Below are 18,337 nucleotides of genomic sequence, written 5' to 3'. Positions count from 1 at the left end.
TTAATCCATAAGATCACATTATTCACATATTAAGCAGCAAAACCAACATATTCAGATTAATTTGGTCTCATAAACATGTAATTTACAAAGTGTTAATGTGGGAAAATTAAGGTTGATTTTTTGAATGGTGCGTGAATTAATTTTTCATGAACATCACTTTGTTGAGGGCAGATTTTTTTTATAGATTTCACTGTTTCGCAAGTTCTGCACTTTAACTTTTTGTCCAAAAAAAAAAATGAAATGGAGTGTATGTAGCAACACTGTATAACAATGCCATTTTCTCTCTTTTCCTTCCACATTGTGATGTTCCATGTTTCACTTAAATATAGATATACTATATAAATACATACACCAATGCTCACAAACAGTGCCTACACTATTATAACAGCAGTGGCGATAAAAAAACAAACGACCCTCACGAGATTCTCACTTCATTCATTGTCCAATGTCCTGTTGCTTGTTAAGTTTGCCGCATCGCGCATCGTACGGTACACATGTACCGGAAACCTCGAATAGATCTGAAATGGCGCTGGTTTATTCAATGGACGTCTTATGTAATGAAACGGTGGCTTTGCGTGCTTTCGATTTCCCTCGGGAAAATCCAAACAGATTTGATGAAAATTATAGGTTGGAACGGGGTATTTATAGCGTGCCGCACCATCCAGCAAATCCTATTGCAGCTTTATAATCTGTTTATTCTCTTTCGCTTACAGGATATCGACAACCTGATGGCGGAGGGTAACAAGTCCCGAACGGTGGCCGCCACCAACATGAACTCCGAGTCATCCCGTTCGCATGCAGTTTTCACTGTGGTGCTCACGCAAACCCTCATCGACACGCTGTCCGGTGTGACCGGCGAAAAGGTGTCTCGCGTCTCGCTCGTAGATTTGGCCGGTAGCGAACGGGCAGTGAAAACCGGTGCCGTCGGGGAACGACTAAAGGAAGGTTCGAACATCAACAAAAGCTTGACAACGCTCGGTTTGGTGATATCGAAACTGGCCGATCAGACCAGCGGTAGTAAGAACAAGGATAAATTTGTTCCGTATCGAGATTCGGTGCTGACGTGGCTGCTAAAGGATAACTTGGGCGGTAACTCGAAAACGGTGATGTTGGCTACCCTCTCCCCGGCGGCGGATAACTACGAGGAGACACTTTCCACACTGAGGTATGCTGATCGCGCCAAACGAATCGTCAATCATGCCGTTGTCAACGAGGATCCAAATGCCAGAATCATCCGTGAGTTGAGAAAAGAAGTTGAGACGTTGAGAGAGATGTTGAAGCATGCGACTGGTGCAAGTATTGGAGATATGAAAAGGGTTGATATTCATGATAAATTGGCGGAAAGTGAAAACCTCATGAAGCAGATTTCGCAGACATGGGAAGAGAAGCTAGAAAAAACGGAACAGATTCAGAGTGAACGGCAGCAGGCACTTGAAAAAATGGGCATCAGTGTACAGGATAGTGGTATCAAGGTAGAAAAGAACAAGTACTATCTGGTCAATTTAAATGCTGATCCATCATTGAACGAACTACTGGTGTACTATCTGAAGGACTACACCTTGATCGGCGGCAGAAACAACGATACTAACAAGCAGCCGGATATTCAACTGCTTGGTTTGGGCATTCAACCGGAACACTGTCTGATTACAATCGAAGACGGTGAGTTATTTATGGAACCTATTGAGAGTGCTCGCTGTTGCGTGAATGGTTCGGTGGTAACCGAGAAGACCTCACTAAACCACGGTGATCGTATCCTCTGGGGCAATCATCACTTCTTCCGAGTAAACTGTCCAAAGTCCAGCAATAGCAACAATAATATGCCCTCAGAACCTCAAACACCTGCTCAACACATGGACTACTACTACGCTCAAGAGGAACTTATGCAAAACGAGTTCAGCAATAACCCTATCCAGGCGGCTATCTCTCGCCTGGAGAAACAGCACGAGGAAGACAAACAGGTAGCCCTGGAAAAGCAACGCATGGAGTACGAAAAACAGTTCCAACAGCTACGAAATATTTTATCTCCTACTACTCCATACGCCCCGTACTCTCCGTACGATCCATTCCGTCTAGGCAAACTCCCTCCAAATACGCCAAACGCTCAACTTCGGGTAGAAAAGTGGGCTCAGGAGCGGGATGAAATGTTTAAACGATCGCTGGGACAGCTGAAGACTGACATTGTCCGAGCGAACGCCCTGGTGCAGGAGGCAAATGTTCTCGCCGAGGAAATGAATAAACAAACCAAATTCAGTGTCACTCTTCAAATCCCACCGGCCAACCTAAGTCCAAACCGGAAACGTGGCGCATTCGTTAGCGAACCAGCGATTCTGGTTCGTCGAATGATCTCCGGTAGCCAAATTTGGAGCATGGAAAAATTGGAAAATAAACTGATCGATATGCGCGACATGTACCAGGAATACAAGGAGAACAATTACACAGTTATGGATGAAAATAAAAACAAATCGGATCCTTTCTATGAGTCACAGGAAAATCACAATCTAATCGGGGTGGCTAACATTTTTCTTGAGGTGCTGTTGCACGATGTAAAGCTTGACTACCATACTCCGATTATTAGTCAACAGGGAGAAGTGGCCGGCAGGTTACAGTTGGAAATCAGTCGTGTAGCTGGTCAATTCCCACAAGATCGGATTAACGAGTCGGCTTCGGAAAGCTCCCACGACAGTCATGAGGATGATGATTTGTGTGAACCTTCCAGCAATCAAGTCACCTGTCGGATTAGCATCAAGCAAGCCTCCGGACTGCCACTGTACTTATCTAACTTTGTGTTCTGTCAATATTCGTTCTGGAACCACGATGTGTCGGTGGTACCGGCGACCAATCAGGAAGTAGCTGCGCACAATCAGAACAGTACGTTCAAGTTTGATCATGATGCTGATTACGTGGTGACTGTAAACGAAGAATTCCTGGAACACTGTACCGATGGTGCGCTGTCGATAGAGGTTTGGGGCCATCGATCGGTTGGTTTTTCTCGGGCCAAAGATTGGGAAGTGGAACAACAGCAAGCCAAGGCCCGCTCGCTAGCAGATCGATGGGCGGAGTTGTCTCGCAAAATTGAACTGTGGGTTGAAATCCACGAGCTGAACGACAATGGCGATTGGGCTCCGGTTGATGTGCAGTGTTCGAAGGATATGCTGACCGGTGGAGTTTATCAGCTTCGACAAGGATTCCAACGTCGCGTCATGGTTCGTGTCAAACCCGTTCAGAACTCGGGAACACTGCCCATAATCTGTCAATCGATTATCAACGTCTCAGTGGGATGTGTAACTGTTCGTTCAAAGCTGCAGAAGCAAATGGATTCCTATCAGGAAGAAGATCTTACCGTTCTGAGGGATAAGTGGAGTGAAGCGCTTGGCCGTCGTCGGCAGTACTTAGATCAGCAAATTCAGAAGTTAATTAACAAGGATGACAAAACCGAACAGGAGAAGGAACGAGAGCAAAGTCTTGTAAATCAGTGGGTTTCGCTGACAGAAGAGCGAAACGCTGTACTCGTACCAGCCCCCGGTTCGGGAATTCCAGGCGCACCCGCTTCTTGGGATCCGCCTCATGGAATGGAACCGCATGTACCTGTCCTATTTTTGGATTTGAATGCCGACGATCTGACAACGCAAAGTGTCAACGACGAGGTCCCAATTGCCGGTCTTAATTCCATTTTGCCAAAGGAACACGGAAATAAATTCTACAGCCTGCAAATGATTCAGCATCTGGACAAAGATATCTGCGCTATTTGCAGTTGGGACTCGTCGATACATGACAGCCCGTCGCTGAACCGCATGACGGAAGCCAACGAAAGAGTATATTTGATTCTGAAGACAACCGTTCGGTTGTCCCACCCGGCTCCGATGGATCTGGTGCTGAGGAAACGGCTAGCGCTGAACATTTACAAGCGCCAAAGTTTCACCGATCGGCTTAAGAAGCTAAGGCTCGGACGGATGGAGGCCAGTTCGCTGCAGTCCGGCGTCACCTATGAAGTTGTGTCAAACATTCCCAAGGCTTCGGAGGAGTTGGAGGATCGCGAATCGCTCGCTCAGATCGCTGCCACCGGCGAGGATGTATCGGCGAGTGACGGCGAGACCTATATCGGTAAGTTCTATTAAATTTTTTTATCCGCGACAGCTGGCAATGCAGTTGGGCGGTGTGGCTTAATACTTGAATGTACAGGCTGTGCCAAATTCAAAAATAGCTTCCGGCGTCGCGTCGGAAATATTATGTCATGGAGAAACAAATTAACTATTTAATCTGCTGCTCAATCTGGCAATTTACCTCTTTTTGGTCTCGTCGGAGTTACATTTGCATATGCTCTTTGCAGAAACTTAACTGGTTAAGACTGGCTATGCGACCTATATCATTCCAATCATAGAAATTGATCTTTCAGACTTTATGACGAATTCAAGATGTCTGTAAGAAGTTCATGTAAGAGCATACTTATTGTTTCCGGTTTATTAATCAAGATTCTGTTACAGTAGAAAATGTACTGACCACAGACATTCTTGCCCATGTTTTTGTTTCTATAGACCCGAGTGCAAGGCACTCAGAAGTGTCAGAGCAAGGAATTTTTAGCTAGTAGCAACAGAATCTGATTTATATACTTATTTTTCTATTACATCTCTTTTTAGAAAAATACACCAAAGGAGTCTCCGCCGTGGAAAGTATTCTGACACTGGACCGTTTGCGACAAAGTGTAGCTATCAAGGAACTGGAACAGGTTCGAGGTCCAGCGCTATCAATGCGTAAAACAGCTAGTGTGCCGAACTTCTCACAGGTACAGTATAATCCGTCAGGTCCCACACCCGCATCGCATCCCCCGTTTCTGTCTTATGTTCGCTTACATCGCCGTCAGCGTCGTCGTCGTCGACAGAACAATGTGCTTAAAATTGTCAAAGTTTTTATTATCTCACCAACTATTTTTTTGCCCTTCCCTCCCTCCTGTTATAATTGTCTCTCACTGTCATTTTTTATCATGCTTTGAACATAGATTTTTTCTTTTTGCAAAAACTATACTTTGTTTCTTAAGCCTTTGTCTTCCGGACAACAGCACCGTCGGTTCTTTTTGATAAACACTTTTTTCCCATTCGCGACAATTTCCGGTTTCCAATCCTTCCACACTGATCCTTGATCTATGAATTGAAGTGATGCCGCCATCTTTCTCGATTGTTTTGTGCATATGCTTTAACACTTTGGACATTTATCTCTCTATTTACGCATTATCTGCACGCTGCTAAAAACCATTGCCAAAACAAATAAAACCAAAACCAAAATTCAAAACCACCCTTCCGATACTATAAACCAATCACGCTCAATCGATAACAAAAAGGTCGTAAAAGATACCCGGGAGCACAGTGGCCTCACCACCTCGATGACCGTAAGTATAGTAGATGTTGCTTTCACATTCACTCTGTTCTTCTTCTTCTTCGATTGAGTACTTCAACTTGCGTTTCTCTTGCGTTGTTTTGTAAGTTTTTCGCTCCTTCAAACCTGACTCGTATTCTGCGACTCTTGTTCGTACCGTTTTCCGTTTTTTGCCTTCTCAGTACCTACGGAACAGACCTCTCAATATTGTGTATCAATTTGTCGATTTGTTGCTTAGCCTTAAGAAATCATTCGTTCGATAAGTTTGTACATTGATACATTTAATCTACCGGTTTCACTAAATGAAGCAACTTCAAACCTCACCTTTCTCTGCTAATCATACATTTTCAGATGAGATTCTTTGATGCTTCACTAGAATCCTTGCTGGGAATCGGTCGATCGGAATCGTATGCTGATTTGAAAGTTGGTCTAAGTGGAGGCAAGTTAGCGACCGTGCGTCTCCATTAATACTCTTATTGGTGGAGACGTATGGTCTATTGTATCTTGAACGATCAAGTTCCTAACAATTAATCCACTTTTTCAGTTCAAAGCAATCGAGAAACCACAACGAACCGGCCAAAGCTGAAGAGCCCCAACAGTACCGAGGACTCCATGAACACATCCTACGGATTAAGTAAGTATTTTCGTGTCCCTAGGGAATGCCTTTCAAAAGCTAGCTCGTCTCTGTGTCTAGATGCTTTTGCAAAGAACTACCAGTCCAAAACCAAACACCGAATGTGCCCATTCGTTACAGTCACCGTCAGTGTGTGAAAATGAAAGTACCCAGTTTACTTTGTCTAATAATACTCGTGCACTCATAACAACACCTGCCAATCCATTAAGTGCCAGGAAGATCAGAACGGATGAAAAGAAACATGAAAACATGAATCCTTGAGACTAATGACGTCCATTGTCTTGTACTCTTTCTTTCTTTTTTCTCTCTAACCCACTCACACTTTCATGGAATGCAGCTCGTCCCACATTCCTAAATCTTAACATAAATTTGAACTCCCTGCGATTACAGCCAACCAAGCGTACGTAGAAAATATGTTTCATCTTTTCGTTCTCGATTTTTAGATTGATGTTATGTTTAGATAATAGTTTTCCTGTTCACCCTCTGTTGCACAATAATCGTAAGTGTATTCTTCACTCCAAACAGCATCGCCAGCGGCAAGCAAATTGGCCCCAAGAATGACCACACTGCATGAGGAACCACTGATCAAACAAATCTGCTACGAGGAGGAGGGCGAGGACCGGTTCAGTGATCCGGAATATTCAGATGATGAATTCTACGAACCTTCTAAAAGTACCACCCTACCCAAATTGAAATCATCCCACACGGTTGGATCGTTTATCGACATAGACAAACGCTCGTCGATGGATCTCGGTGGTAAATATGGCGTCCCATCAGCCAAGACGGGAAAACCAGTCACCACCAGTAGTGGTGGTATCGGAAAGGGTGCAGCCGTAGGCACACCAAGCATGAGTTCGTCTACTTCCAGCGGGTATGGATCACAGGCGGTGTCCTGCAGTAATCTTACCAATGACGATACGTACTCTATCCGGTCTCTCAGCGTCGGAGAAACACCCGGTGAGTAGAGCAAACTCGACGAAATTCTTCGCTCAATTAATCATCAATTTTGAACATTCTCCAAATTCCGATTGCCTTTGAATCAAACTTAACGTTCGATTTTCAGAATCCATGTCCCCATCCAACCTGCGAAATGAACACACCATGCCCAACGCTGTCAAATCGTCCGCAGACTACTACACACCGGTAGAAAGCTTCAATGCCAGCGGTATCAGTACCGAGTTTCCGAAACGTATTAATCCCTTCCTGAAGGATATGGCAAGCTTCGATGAGATGAATGGCAACCGAGGCTTACTGGATCACGAGGAGATAATCTTTAATAACAATCAGAAGCGTGCTAGCGAACCGGCCATTCTGTCCCACAGTACGGACATGATCGACGAGGAGGACGAAGGCCTGGATGATAAGGAGGATGTCGAGCAGCGTGAGTTTAGCAATCAGGAAGAAGGACAGCTGAATCAGGCAGTTAGTACAGTAGATGATGTCGATCATGATGATGTGGTGGATGAAGAAAACAACAGTTCGAGGCTGCTTCAGGAATCTGATAGTATGTTGGAACATTGTTCTGAATTGACTATTATCTAATGACCAATTGTCTAATTGCAGTTATGGAGAATAGCTTCTCCACTCCAAGCAAGCATGAAAATATCCCTGAGTGGGTCGTTGTGGGCGAGTCAGTGCAGATTCGGCCGTACAACACGAGCGGAATGATTGCATTTATCGGTGGAACACACTTCCAGGTGAGTAATTTTGAGCAATTAAACATACATTGAGCTAAACATTCTTTTTTTCAAGGGTGGAACTTGGATTGGAATAGAACTGGATACTCCGACTGGCAAGAATGATGGTACTGTGCAAGGAATACAGTATTTCAGCTGTAAACCAAAGCACGGAATCTTTGTCCGGGTAGATAAACTGATTTTGGACAAACGGGGTCGGGCGATACGCGAGTTGAAAAGGGCGGAGAAGATGAAAGGTAATTTTTTTCTATTGGTAGGAAATTTAGTTTTCTCCGAACATTTTTTTCATCAGGTCGTTTGGATTTGGATGTACCGTTTCCTTATAGATAAATGGCAAGCGAGTTTTGCGGGAAATTATTGTATAGTCTGTATTCGAACTAGTCTAAAAATCTCCACACGATGGTTTTGCTGGTCGCATATAGAAAGGGCCAAGTCTCATTAACCGTTCGACTCAGTTCGACGAGGCAACGTAAAATTGATTTTCGCGTTGTCTGGCACCGTTCGCCTCAATCCGGTTCTAGCTAAATGATTTTGCTAGCGTGCGTGCGTTGCTTTCAAAGCCATAACATTATTGGTGAATGTTTTGTGTTCTCGTCCTATGATGCTGCCTGTTATGTAAGAGCGTCATCAGGAGGGGCACTGCGTTCAAGCATGAATCTTGAGATGTGTAGTGTGCTTTTGCACAATTGTTCGTAATTGGACATAGGTTTTGAACATTTTGGATGTACGGGGAGGCCCGTAGTGTTTTTTTTTTTCAATTTTGTGCGAGTGAGTTTTTATAGAAATCACGGTTAGAAGTCAATAAGTTTAGACATTATAAATGCACATTGGGGGTGGTTAAAATTATATTTTTCCACAACCTTGATTTTGATAGTTGAAAATCATTAGTTTTAACCTTTTTAATTTAAATGCGTCAGGCGATTTTATTACAATTTTTTAGGAAAGAGTTTTTAATGTAAAGTCATTTGGAAATCAATAGTTTTAGATATTTTAAATCCACATGGCGCCAAATTTGTGAAATTGCAATTTCTTCATCTTTTCAGTAACGGGTATTTGAAATTCAAGATGATGACTTCCTGTTAATAACTCTATCAATATGCGAATTTTCGGAATGGGGTTGACGAGAAGACGACGGAAATTTATGCTTGGTGCCATTTTGAATTCAAGAAAAATGCTTCGATAATTTGAGAGCCGTTCGCTAGTAGCATTTGGCTTTGCTGTTAAAAGCAAACGCAGCCACTGGCGTAGCCCTTGCACTGATGGTGGGTTCACTACATCATCGTCATCATTATATTTTAAATTAGATCCATACTAACACTAACACAATAAATTGTATATTCTCTCTTATACACTCACAATCTCTCCCATTCCAAACGTACAAACGCTCGTGGTCTTTACGATAACAAAAACCTGGTTACAAACGCGAACATGTAATTGCAATCATCCACACATAATTACGCCCGCGATCTCGACAACAATAAAACACCCCAGTAATGAAGTGAACTTTTTAGCACTTTAGCAATTTAAAAACGCGGTTTCAAGCATTAACCCACCGCTCGCACGATCATGAATCGGTCATGTCCGAATGTCTATCGTCGATCCTAGCAGCCCAGACTCATGCCTTCATGACTGGGAACTCTAGTGAAATGGGAGAATTAGCTCTATTCCAAAATCTGAACCGTATACTAAAATATAAGTATCAAATCAAATTAAGAACACGCGAATATGCGAATGGCCACAAGATAAAAAATAATTTATACACGCGAAGTTACATGCATGCTAGAATACGCGACAAAACCATCAACATAAAAACGCTCGATTCCTTCGCGATCATCCGCGCATATCTACGCGCGCGATCTCGCAAACAGGATAACACCTTGGTGACTAAGTGCCGTTTTAGCACTTATAAATTCAAAAACGCTACATCCGGAAGTCTATATCCTCGGCCCTAGTAGTATAGGTCCAATGCATTCTGGTGTACCAAACAAAAAATGACGCTCATATCCACTACACAACACGTTCTATGGCGAAAAAAATATGGAATTTATACACGCGAAGTCACATACATGCGAAAAACACATTAGCATACAAATGCTTCAGCCTTTCGCGATCATCCACGCAACCTACATCCGCGATCTCGCAAACATGATAGCATCTCTGTGATAAGGTGAACGTCTCAGCACATATAAATTTTCCAACGCGGTCTCCAGGGATGTTATGCACCTCAGAGCAAATAAAGAGAAGAATAACAAACGCTCTTTGCACTCTTCATGCGAACCACCGCTCTTCTCTTTCACAATAAACCTCTTCACTCCGATGCGTGTTGCTCCCACACGTGTATTCTACTCGATGGCTGCACGCCACAAAGAGTAGAAATAAAGAGGCTCTTTAGTGTGTATCTTGGTCCCACGCGCACGTAAGTAGAGAAGACAACCATAAAACATTTTTAAAACGTTCTTCCGATCTAACTTTATCTGAATTATAGTTTGATTCGCCTTCCTATCTGCTTGCCAGTGAGGGGAGGCACAAAAAAGTGGCTCTTCAAGGTGACTCTTTGAACGAAATTGTGCAGCTCTTGGTGCACAGATCTTACTCTTTTTCGTTTTCAAGTTTCTCTTTGTGCGGTCGTTCTGCACAGCGCAGTGTTTTTGTGCTGCTCTATCTTTAATCGGTGTATTTCGCTCTTTGTGGCTCATTATGTGAGCAAATAACAAGCCTGGCGGTCTCAAGCGTAAACTTACAAAATCCCGCGCCCGCGCGTTCGTGAATCGCACAATTCCAGAAGTCTCTATCCCCGGAACCAGCAGTCTAGGTCCATACCTTCAATTGGACCAATTAAAAAAAAGAGATGGGGTAGCTCACTCCCTGTCAGAATCTGAACCGTACACCGAAAACTAAACATCAGAATGACGGTCCGCGTTACCATCCAGGAACACGCGAATATATGTATGGCCACACGATTACAAAATCGAAATATACACGCGAGCACACGCGACAAACACGTTAACATATGGACGCTTAAGCCCTTCGCGATCATCCACGTACACTTACGCCCGCGATAGTGCAAATTTGGTAACACCCACGTAATAAGATTAACGTTTTTGTACTTACGATGTCACAAACGCGGTCTCAAACGCGAATCCACAAACGCTCGTGTTCACGCGATCTTGATACGGTCACGTCCGGAAATCTTTGCCCTCCGCCCTTAAGTCCACACAGTAAGTTGGATCAATCATAAAATAACGCTCATATCCACTAGACAATACGATCCAGGTCGACATGACCGGGAACTCTAGTAATATGGAAGAACTTACTTTCTTCTAGCATCTGAACTGTACACCGAAAATTAATTATCAGATTCACGGTCTGTGCGCGGTCATCCAAGAACACACGCGAATATGCAAAAGGACACACGGTTATAGAATCGAATTTATTCACCCGAAGTTACACGTTAGCACACGCGACATACAAATGCACACGCGATGACCACGCTAACGTACAATCGCTCGAGCCCTTCGCGATCGCAAAACCCTCTTACCCGCACATATCTAAAGAATACAATAAATATCACATACAGAATCACGGCCCGCTGCAATCAGCCTTAAGCGTTTTTTTCCTTGTTTATTTGACACGGCTCAATGCGTTAGCATAACTGAACCGTGGGTCGTTAATGATTTTTACAGACGCAGCTTGCTGCTGCGTGTTGATATCCTCTTCCTTGATGGTGAAAACGCACCCTATCGTTGTCTGCCGCACCTTGGGGGTCATTCGGTCCGTCTTCTCTCGTATTTTCGTTCACGTCCATGTCGTCATCGGTACTGCATTCATGATGTGCACATCGGACCATGTTCTTGTTTGTTTCTTGTACTTACGGGTCGCTGTTGTAAATCCTTCATCATCGGTATTTGATTTTTTATTGCTGGTGTTGGTTTAGAGGTATTTGTTGTAATCGTTGTTACTACGCTGTTTAAAACGGCGATACCCGCATTCTTGAACCATTCAGCTCCCAACTTTACCGCTTATCCTACTCCGATTGAGAGTTCCCCGACAACGGAATTTCTTTCGTTACCGGTGTTTGTTTCGTGAGCCAATTACCTCCCCCTTTCGACACTATTCTGTCGGGTAGTCCACGGCGCCGAATCTACCCTATCGTGAATTCCCCGGCGGTAGACAGCTCCCGATACCGATGTACGTTTCTGTGAGCCATTAAGCTCCCCACTTCGTCTACTCGGTCTAGTCCCCGGCTGTGGACCTAGCCTACTCAACAGCCAGCCAGTAGGTGCTGAGGTCCATCCAGCTATTCCGGGTGGATCGTAGCTTCCGGTTCACTGGCGCCCCAACGACCCACTTCTGGCTATTCGACGCGGTCTACTCGGTCTAATCCCCGGCGGTGGATTTAGCCTACTCACGAGCTACCCGGTGGAGTGTCGAGGTCGGCCTGGCGATTCCGGTAAAGCCTGACGTCCGGTTCGCTGGTGCCCCGACGACCCGAGCCCGGTGTTACATCGTGTACTACTCAACTAGTCCCCGGCGGTGGGTGAGTTTCCCGGCGGCGGAATTTCTCCCGAAACCCTATTTGTGGTTCCACTGCGGCGTTCTAACCAATGTCGTTACTTTGTTGGTCCCTTCGCCACTTCCTTTGCAGCTCGGAGGGTATACTCGTAACCACTCTGTTGACAGCGTCCCACATATGCTCGTCGCGGCACATCTCTTCGACGATATTCTCCACTGTTATATCAGGCATACCCCTTCGAAATTCTTCGTATCTGGGGCATTCGAAGACCACGTACACTCTCTGGGCAAAGGGGTGACGAAGCGTGTCCAAACCCATGTAGGTATTTCCGAAAGCATCCATGCCCGGACAAAAACTGCGTCATTTGGAAGCTCACCTCTCCATGCTTCCTATGTACCCAAGTAGACACATTTGGATGAGTCGGTGGGTCCACCTTCCTTTCACCGCGTTATCCCACTTTTGCTGCCACTTAGCCAACGAGTCCACTCGAACCAGTCTCCTTGCATTACGTTCATTTCTCCGCTGGCAGCATTCTACGTCCTCAGCCAGAGTGATGCAGATGGGAATCATCCCGGCAAACACACATACCGCCTCCGACGATATCGTTCTGTACGCACTCGCGACACAAACAGCCATTAGGCGAAAAGTGCTTGTCAACTTCGTCCGGTTCCGCTTTGAGTTCAGCGCAGCCGCCCAGGCCGGTACGCCATACCTCAGTATTGTTGGTCCTCCGTGATTCGGCATGATCCTTGCCAATGCGCTAGTTGTCCTCGCAGCCTTCTCGCATACATAGTCGACATGGCTGTTGTAATTCAACCGATCGTCAACCATCACACCCAGGTGCTTCAGCGCGCGCATCGATGGAATGGATTGTCCCCTGACGCTGATCTCGACACACTGAATTTCCTTCCGGTTGCTGACCAGCACTACCTCGGTCTTATGGTGAGCCAGCTGCCACTTGACGTTAGCCATCCAGGTTTCCACGATGCCTATTGTCTCTGCCGTCAGCATCTCCACCTCCTCAAGGATCTCGCCCGTTATCGTCAGGACAACATCATCTGCAAAGCCGACGATCTCCCCTCCCCTGGGCAGTTCCAGTGTTAACACTCCGTTGTACATAATATTCCAGAGCGCTGGGCCGAGTATGGAACCCTGAGGTACCCCCGCCGTGACCCTAATCGACCTCTGCCCCATGTTCGTTTCGTAGACCAGTACTCGGTTCTGAAAGTAACTTTTCAGAACCTTGCACAGATTGTCCGGAACCCGCATTCTATGCAGCGCTACGGCGATGGCCCCCCAGCTAGCACTGTTGAACGTGTTTTTCACGTCTATCGTTACCACGGCGCAGTAACGATTACCCCTTCTCTTTTGCTTCAATGCTTTCTCCGCGTTCGCGATGACTATGCGGATGGCGTCCACCGTCGATATTCCTTTCCGGAACCCAAACTGTCTCTGCGATAGTCCGTTCTCACTTTCAACGTAGGTCATCAGCCTGTTGAGGATGACCCTTTCCAGGAGTTTACCGAGAGTATCCAGCAGGCATGTAGGCCGATACTATGCTGGATCTCCTGGTGGTTTCCCTGGTTTTGGCAGCAACACCAGCTTATGTATCTTCCATCTATCCGGGAAGTAGCCATCGTCCAGGCATTTCTGTAGGACTATCCTGAACATGTCCGGAAACGCCGTGATCGCAGTCTTCAGTGCCACGTTGGAGATACCATCCGGTCCGGGAGCTTTTTTCGCTATCAGCTCTTTTCCCACTATAAGGAGCTCGTCGTTGGAAACTCGATTGTCACCTGCATTCCCACCGTCTGCATCAACGTACGGTGTAGGCGGCCATGCGGTTGGGTCGTGCTTCGGGAAAAGGCCCTCCACGATAATTTTCAGTTTGTCGGCGCACATTTCGACTGGCGTCATTGGACCCTTGATCCTGGCCATAACGACACGGTAAGCATGGCTCCAGGGGTTAGCGTCTACTTCTCTGCACAGCTCCTTGTAGCAGGTGGACTTGCATAGTACTATTTGACGTTTTAAAGCGGCCCTGGCCGCCCGGAATGTTGCCTTACACTCTTCTCTGACTGCATCAGATCTTGCTCTCTGAACGCGTCTTCTGGCTTTTAGGCAAGTAGCCCGGAGGATGCTTAGCCTTTTGTTCCACCAGTACGCCGGACGCCGGTAGTTCCTTGGCTCCATTTTCCTCGGCATTGTTATATCGCATGTCCTAGCTATTGTTTCCGACAGCTCATCGGCACTCGGAATTGGAGTGACGCTGTCAGCACGAAGTGCTTCCACAAAAAGGTTCTTGTTGAATTCCTTTATTTTCCACTTCCGCTCGCCAGTCCTCACTCTCGGCGTTACCGTACAATTTCGCCGATCAATGGTGTAGTGGATCGCTTTGTGATCACTATATGTGTACTGCTCACTAACTCACCAATTCATGTCATCCATCAGCGACGCGCTGCAGAATGTTACGTCGATGATGGATTCCCGACCGTCTTTTCGGAATGTGTGTTGGTGGATGTGTGATTTTATGTGTGTATATAGCTGCAGTCTGTCCTATAGCAGCGTAGAGACACGATAGGCCGGTGGGTGTACGGTTAATACACATCGGATGCAGAATTATCAGTTGGAAAATCAAGAAAATAACTGGCGCCCATGTGTTGAAGAAACCCGTTTTCGATATGGTCTAGAACATACGAACGGTACAGCTTAGTAGATTCTTATCTAGATAAAGTCTGGATGGTCGGACGCATGTCTGCCAGCGTAAAGGCTGATTAATGACAATTAATTCTCAAACCAGTTGCAGTTGATATTTTTATATATTGTAAAACATGACAGACCCACAACGAAGTTAAACTAACGCATTTAACTGTGTCAAACTATCCTTAACCTATTGTGTCGTAAAGGATGTCGCACATCAAATTGCATCACGGAAAAAAACGCTGTTGAAAAGAACCCATTGGATATTTTCTCTTTAGTTATAGAATTTGCGTTTCAATTTTGTCTCATCAGAATCCGACACTAACTTAGTGAGAGGACTAAGCCAGCGCCGGATTGACGCTAGCTTCAACAACCGGAGACACAATTTGTGTTCCTGAGCAAACCCCTAATCAAGCGTGATGCCCCGCTAGAAAAAACAAACACTATTTTCTCCTTAATGGAGAAAAAATAGTTTTTACTAAAATTTCTTCTCTACCAAGGAGAAATATAGTGTTACACCTTAACTTTAGTGTCTTGAACTATCTTTCCTCACCTTACAATTACCTTGTTATTGAGCTGTTGCACATAAGCGTGTACGTAAAAAGCGCTCAGAAGTAAAATACCGTTAATTTAATAGACGCGTATGGAAAACGCGCATTAGTTAATTAAATTAATTAAATGGAATTCGTCGATTAGCTGTTGTGTTTTGATTTATCTCGGCCGTCACAACAGTTCTGGCGACGAGAATGGTGGATCCGGATAATAATGTTGCCCGTGCTGGGCGTGCTGCTGCTGGCGTTCCGCCACCAAGTTTTACGATTGACCCCTTCGACAAGCGGAAGCTGAAGTGGATGCGGTGGGTGATCGGCTGGAAAATACATTCACCATTTAAGCAGTCGACGATGAAGATATGCGGAAAAGTTTATTGCTCCATCATATGGGCGCGGAAAGCTACGACATAATTTGTGACAAAATTGCGCCGGATGCGCCCCGTGATAAAACGTATCAACAAATTGTTGACATTCTGGAAACATTTTTCAATCCCGTCCACTCGAAATCAGTTTCGTTTTAAGTGCCGTCGCCAAGGCGATAAGGATGCAGCAACACCGGAGGAGTCGGTGGATGAATACTTGGTTGCACTTCGACGGATTGCTGTTACTTGCAATTTCGGCCAGTATTTGGAGACAGCCCTCCGGAATCAACTGGTGTTCGGAATAAAAAGGAATGACATTCGAAGCCGGTTGCTAGAAAAAAGGGAGCTCACACTGCAGAGCGCTCGTGATATCGCCGTGAGTATGGAGCTGTCAAAGAAAGGTGGAGCTGAAATTGAAGGTTGCCAAGGTAAGCAGGAGGTCCACAAAGTGCAGCACCAGTCAGGTAAGCGGAATAAATCGAAGAGCAATACCATAAACGAAGGGGGGAAAAGTTTTGCTTCAAAAAGTGCTGGTGAAAATAGCATAAGTTGCTTTCGTTGCTGTGATAAGTCTCACCTTGCTAATGCTTGCAGACATAAACAAACTGAATGCAAGTTTTGTGGGCTGAAAGGGTACCTAGACAGAGTGTGCATGAAAAAATCAGGCTCGAAACCTGGTGGTTCGCAAGCGACGGGTAAACAAAGTACATTGCAAACGAATTTCGTGGACAATTTCGAAACAAACGGTAGTGATAAAAGTCCCGATATTCGCGAAGTGTGTTATGTAAACTCCATTTCGGACAATGAAAAACTTTGGATGAAAGTGCGTGTAAATGGAGCGGAACTGCGTTTCGAGGTAGATACGGGATCGTTTGTTACGATCATGAGTGCGGATTGCTGGAAGAAATTGCTCTCGAGAGAGAACTTGCGGAAGTGCGATACGAATCTCGTGAGTTATTGTATCACAAGCATCAGTGTGCTCGGAATAATGGATGCATGTGTCGAATTCGGTGGGCAAAACTCGCAATTACCGTTGTACGTCGTGAAATCGGAAAAACATTCGTTAATCGGACGCGAATGGTTGACGCGTTTGTCGGACGATTGGAACAAAATACTGTGAAAAAATGCGGTCAATGAAATAAGTAGATTTATTCCTGAAAGCAACCGAGTTACTCCGGATACTGTGCCTGACTCTTCTGTTGCGGTGAAGAAAGTGTTGCTAAAGTTTCCAAGAGTGTTCGAGGAATCAATTGGAAAAATCTCTCGTGTTCAAGCCAACCTTCCATTAAAGCAGGGATGCTCGTCCCGTTTTCTTAAAGGCCCGTAAAATACCGTTCAATCTGCAGAAGGTTGTCGAAGCAGATCTTGACAAATTAGTAGAAGAAGGAGTTTTAACGAAGGTCAACCAAAGTAACTGGGCAACCCCAATTGTGCCGGTGAAGAAATCCAACAATCGTGTGCGTATTTGCGGGGACTACAAACAAACTGTCAACCCTAACCTTGTGGTAGACAAACACTCGCTTCCCACGGTGGATGAGCTGTTCGCTTCTCTTGCTGGTGGGAAGAAATTTAGCAAAATTGATTTAGTGCAGGCATACTTGCAACTCGAAGTCGCTCCGGAAGATCGCGATATTCTAACCCTGAGTACTCACCGAGGTTTGTACCGTCCCAGTCGCTTCATGTACGGGGTAGCATCGGCACCTGCTATCTTGCAACGACAAATGGAGGTATTGCTGCAAGGGATCGAGGGGGTCAGTGTCTTTTTGGACGATATAAAGGTAACTGGACCCAATGATGAGATCATTTGCGGCGATTAGAAGAGGTATTGTGTCATCTGGATGAAAGTAACATTCGTGTAAACCGAAACAAGTGCGTGTTTTTTGCTAATGAGATAGAATACTGCGGATACTTAATTGATTGCAACGGCATTCACAAGATCCAGAAAAAGGTGGATGCTATCCAGGAGATGCGGAGGCCAAGGATGAAGTACGTTCGTTTGTAGGCCTAATCAACTACTACGGTAGATTTTTCTGCGATTTGAGTACTGTACTCTATCCCCTAAATAATTTGCTGAAGAAAGATGTCCCGTTTAAATGGAGTAAGCAATGTGAGAAGTCCTTTCAGGTAGTAAAAAAGCAAATGCAAGCGGAAACCTGTCTCGTGCATTATTCCCACGAGTCGCCTTTGCTATTGGCTACCGATGCTTCGCCGTACGGGGTTGGAGCTATACTGAGCCACATCTATCCAAACGGGTCGGAGAGACCGATTCAATTTGCATCTCAAACGCTGAATCATAGCCAACAAGCTTACCTGCACGTGAATAAGGAGTCAAGAAATTTTTTCAATTTTTATATGGTCGCAAATCCGTTTTGTTGACGGACAACCAAGCAGTAACCAAAATATTTGCGGAGCACAAAGGGTTGCCAGTAATGTCCGCTTTGAGAATGCAGCATTATGCAACCTATCTGCAGTCCTTCGATTACGAAATACGATTCCGGAAGTCAGCGGAACAT

General features: G+C 45.2%; 1 protein-coding gene across 7 annotated transcripts in view; it reads left to right on the top strand.

Moving 5' to 3' along the window:
- Positions 1-18,337, top strand: part of LOC131693159 (kinesin-like protein KIF13B) — an 85,409-nt gene that overhangs the window by 64,724 nt on the left and 2,348 nt on the right. For 5 of the 7 annotated variants that reach the window (XM_058980759.1, XM_058980756.1, XM_058980757.1 and 2 more), the window contains exons 5-14: positions 714-4,101; positions 4,635-4,780; positions 5,333-5,380; positions 5,719-5,806; positions 5,912-6,001; positions 6,339-6,401; positions 6,527-6,958; positions 7,065-7,505; positions 7,565-7,698; positions 7,754-7,934. In XM_058980759.1, coding sequence (XP_058836742.1) covers positions 714-4,101; positions 4,635-4,780; positions 5,333-5,380; positions 5,719-5,806; positions 5,912-6,001; positions 6,339-6,401; positions 6,527-6,958; positions 7,065-7,505; positions 7,565-7,698; positions 7,754-7,934 — 5,011 coding nt within the window. The remainder of the gene's footprint in view (positions 1-713; positions 4,102-4,634; positions 4,781-5,332; positions 5,381-5,718; positions 5,807-5,911; positions 6,002-6,338; positions 6,402-6,526; positions 6,959-7,064; positions 7,506-7,564; positions 7,699-7,753; positions 7,935-18,337) is intronic. The other 2 variants (XM_058980760.1, XM_058980761.1) reach the window with 2 other exon arrangements.

This window comes from Topomyia yanbarensis, chromosome 3 (assembly GCF_030247195.1).
Source record: "Topomyia yanbarensis strain Yona2022 chromosome 3, ASM3024719v1, whole genome shotgun sequence".
In the NCBI taxonomy this organism is placed as follows: Eukaryota; Metazoa; Arthropoda; class Insecta; order Diptera; family Culicidae; genus Topomyia; species Topomyia yanbarensis.
This window is presented reverse-complemented; position numbering and strand designations above follow the sequence as displayed.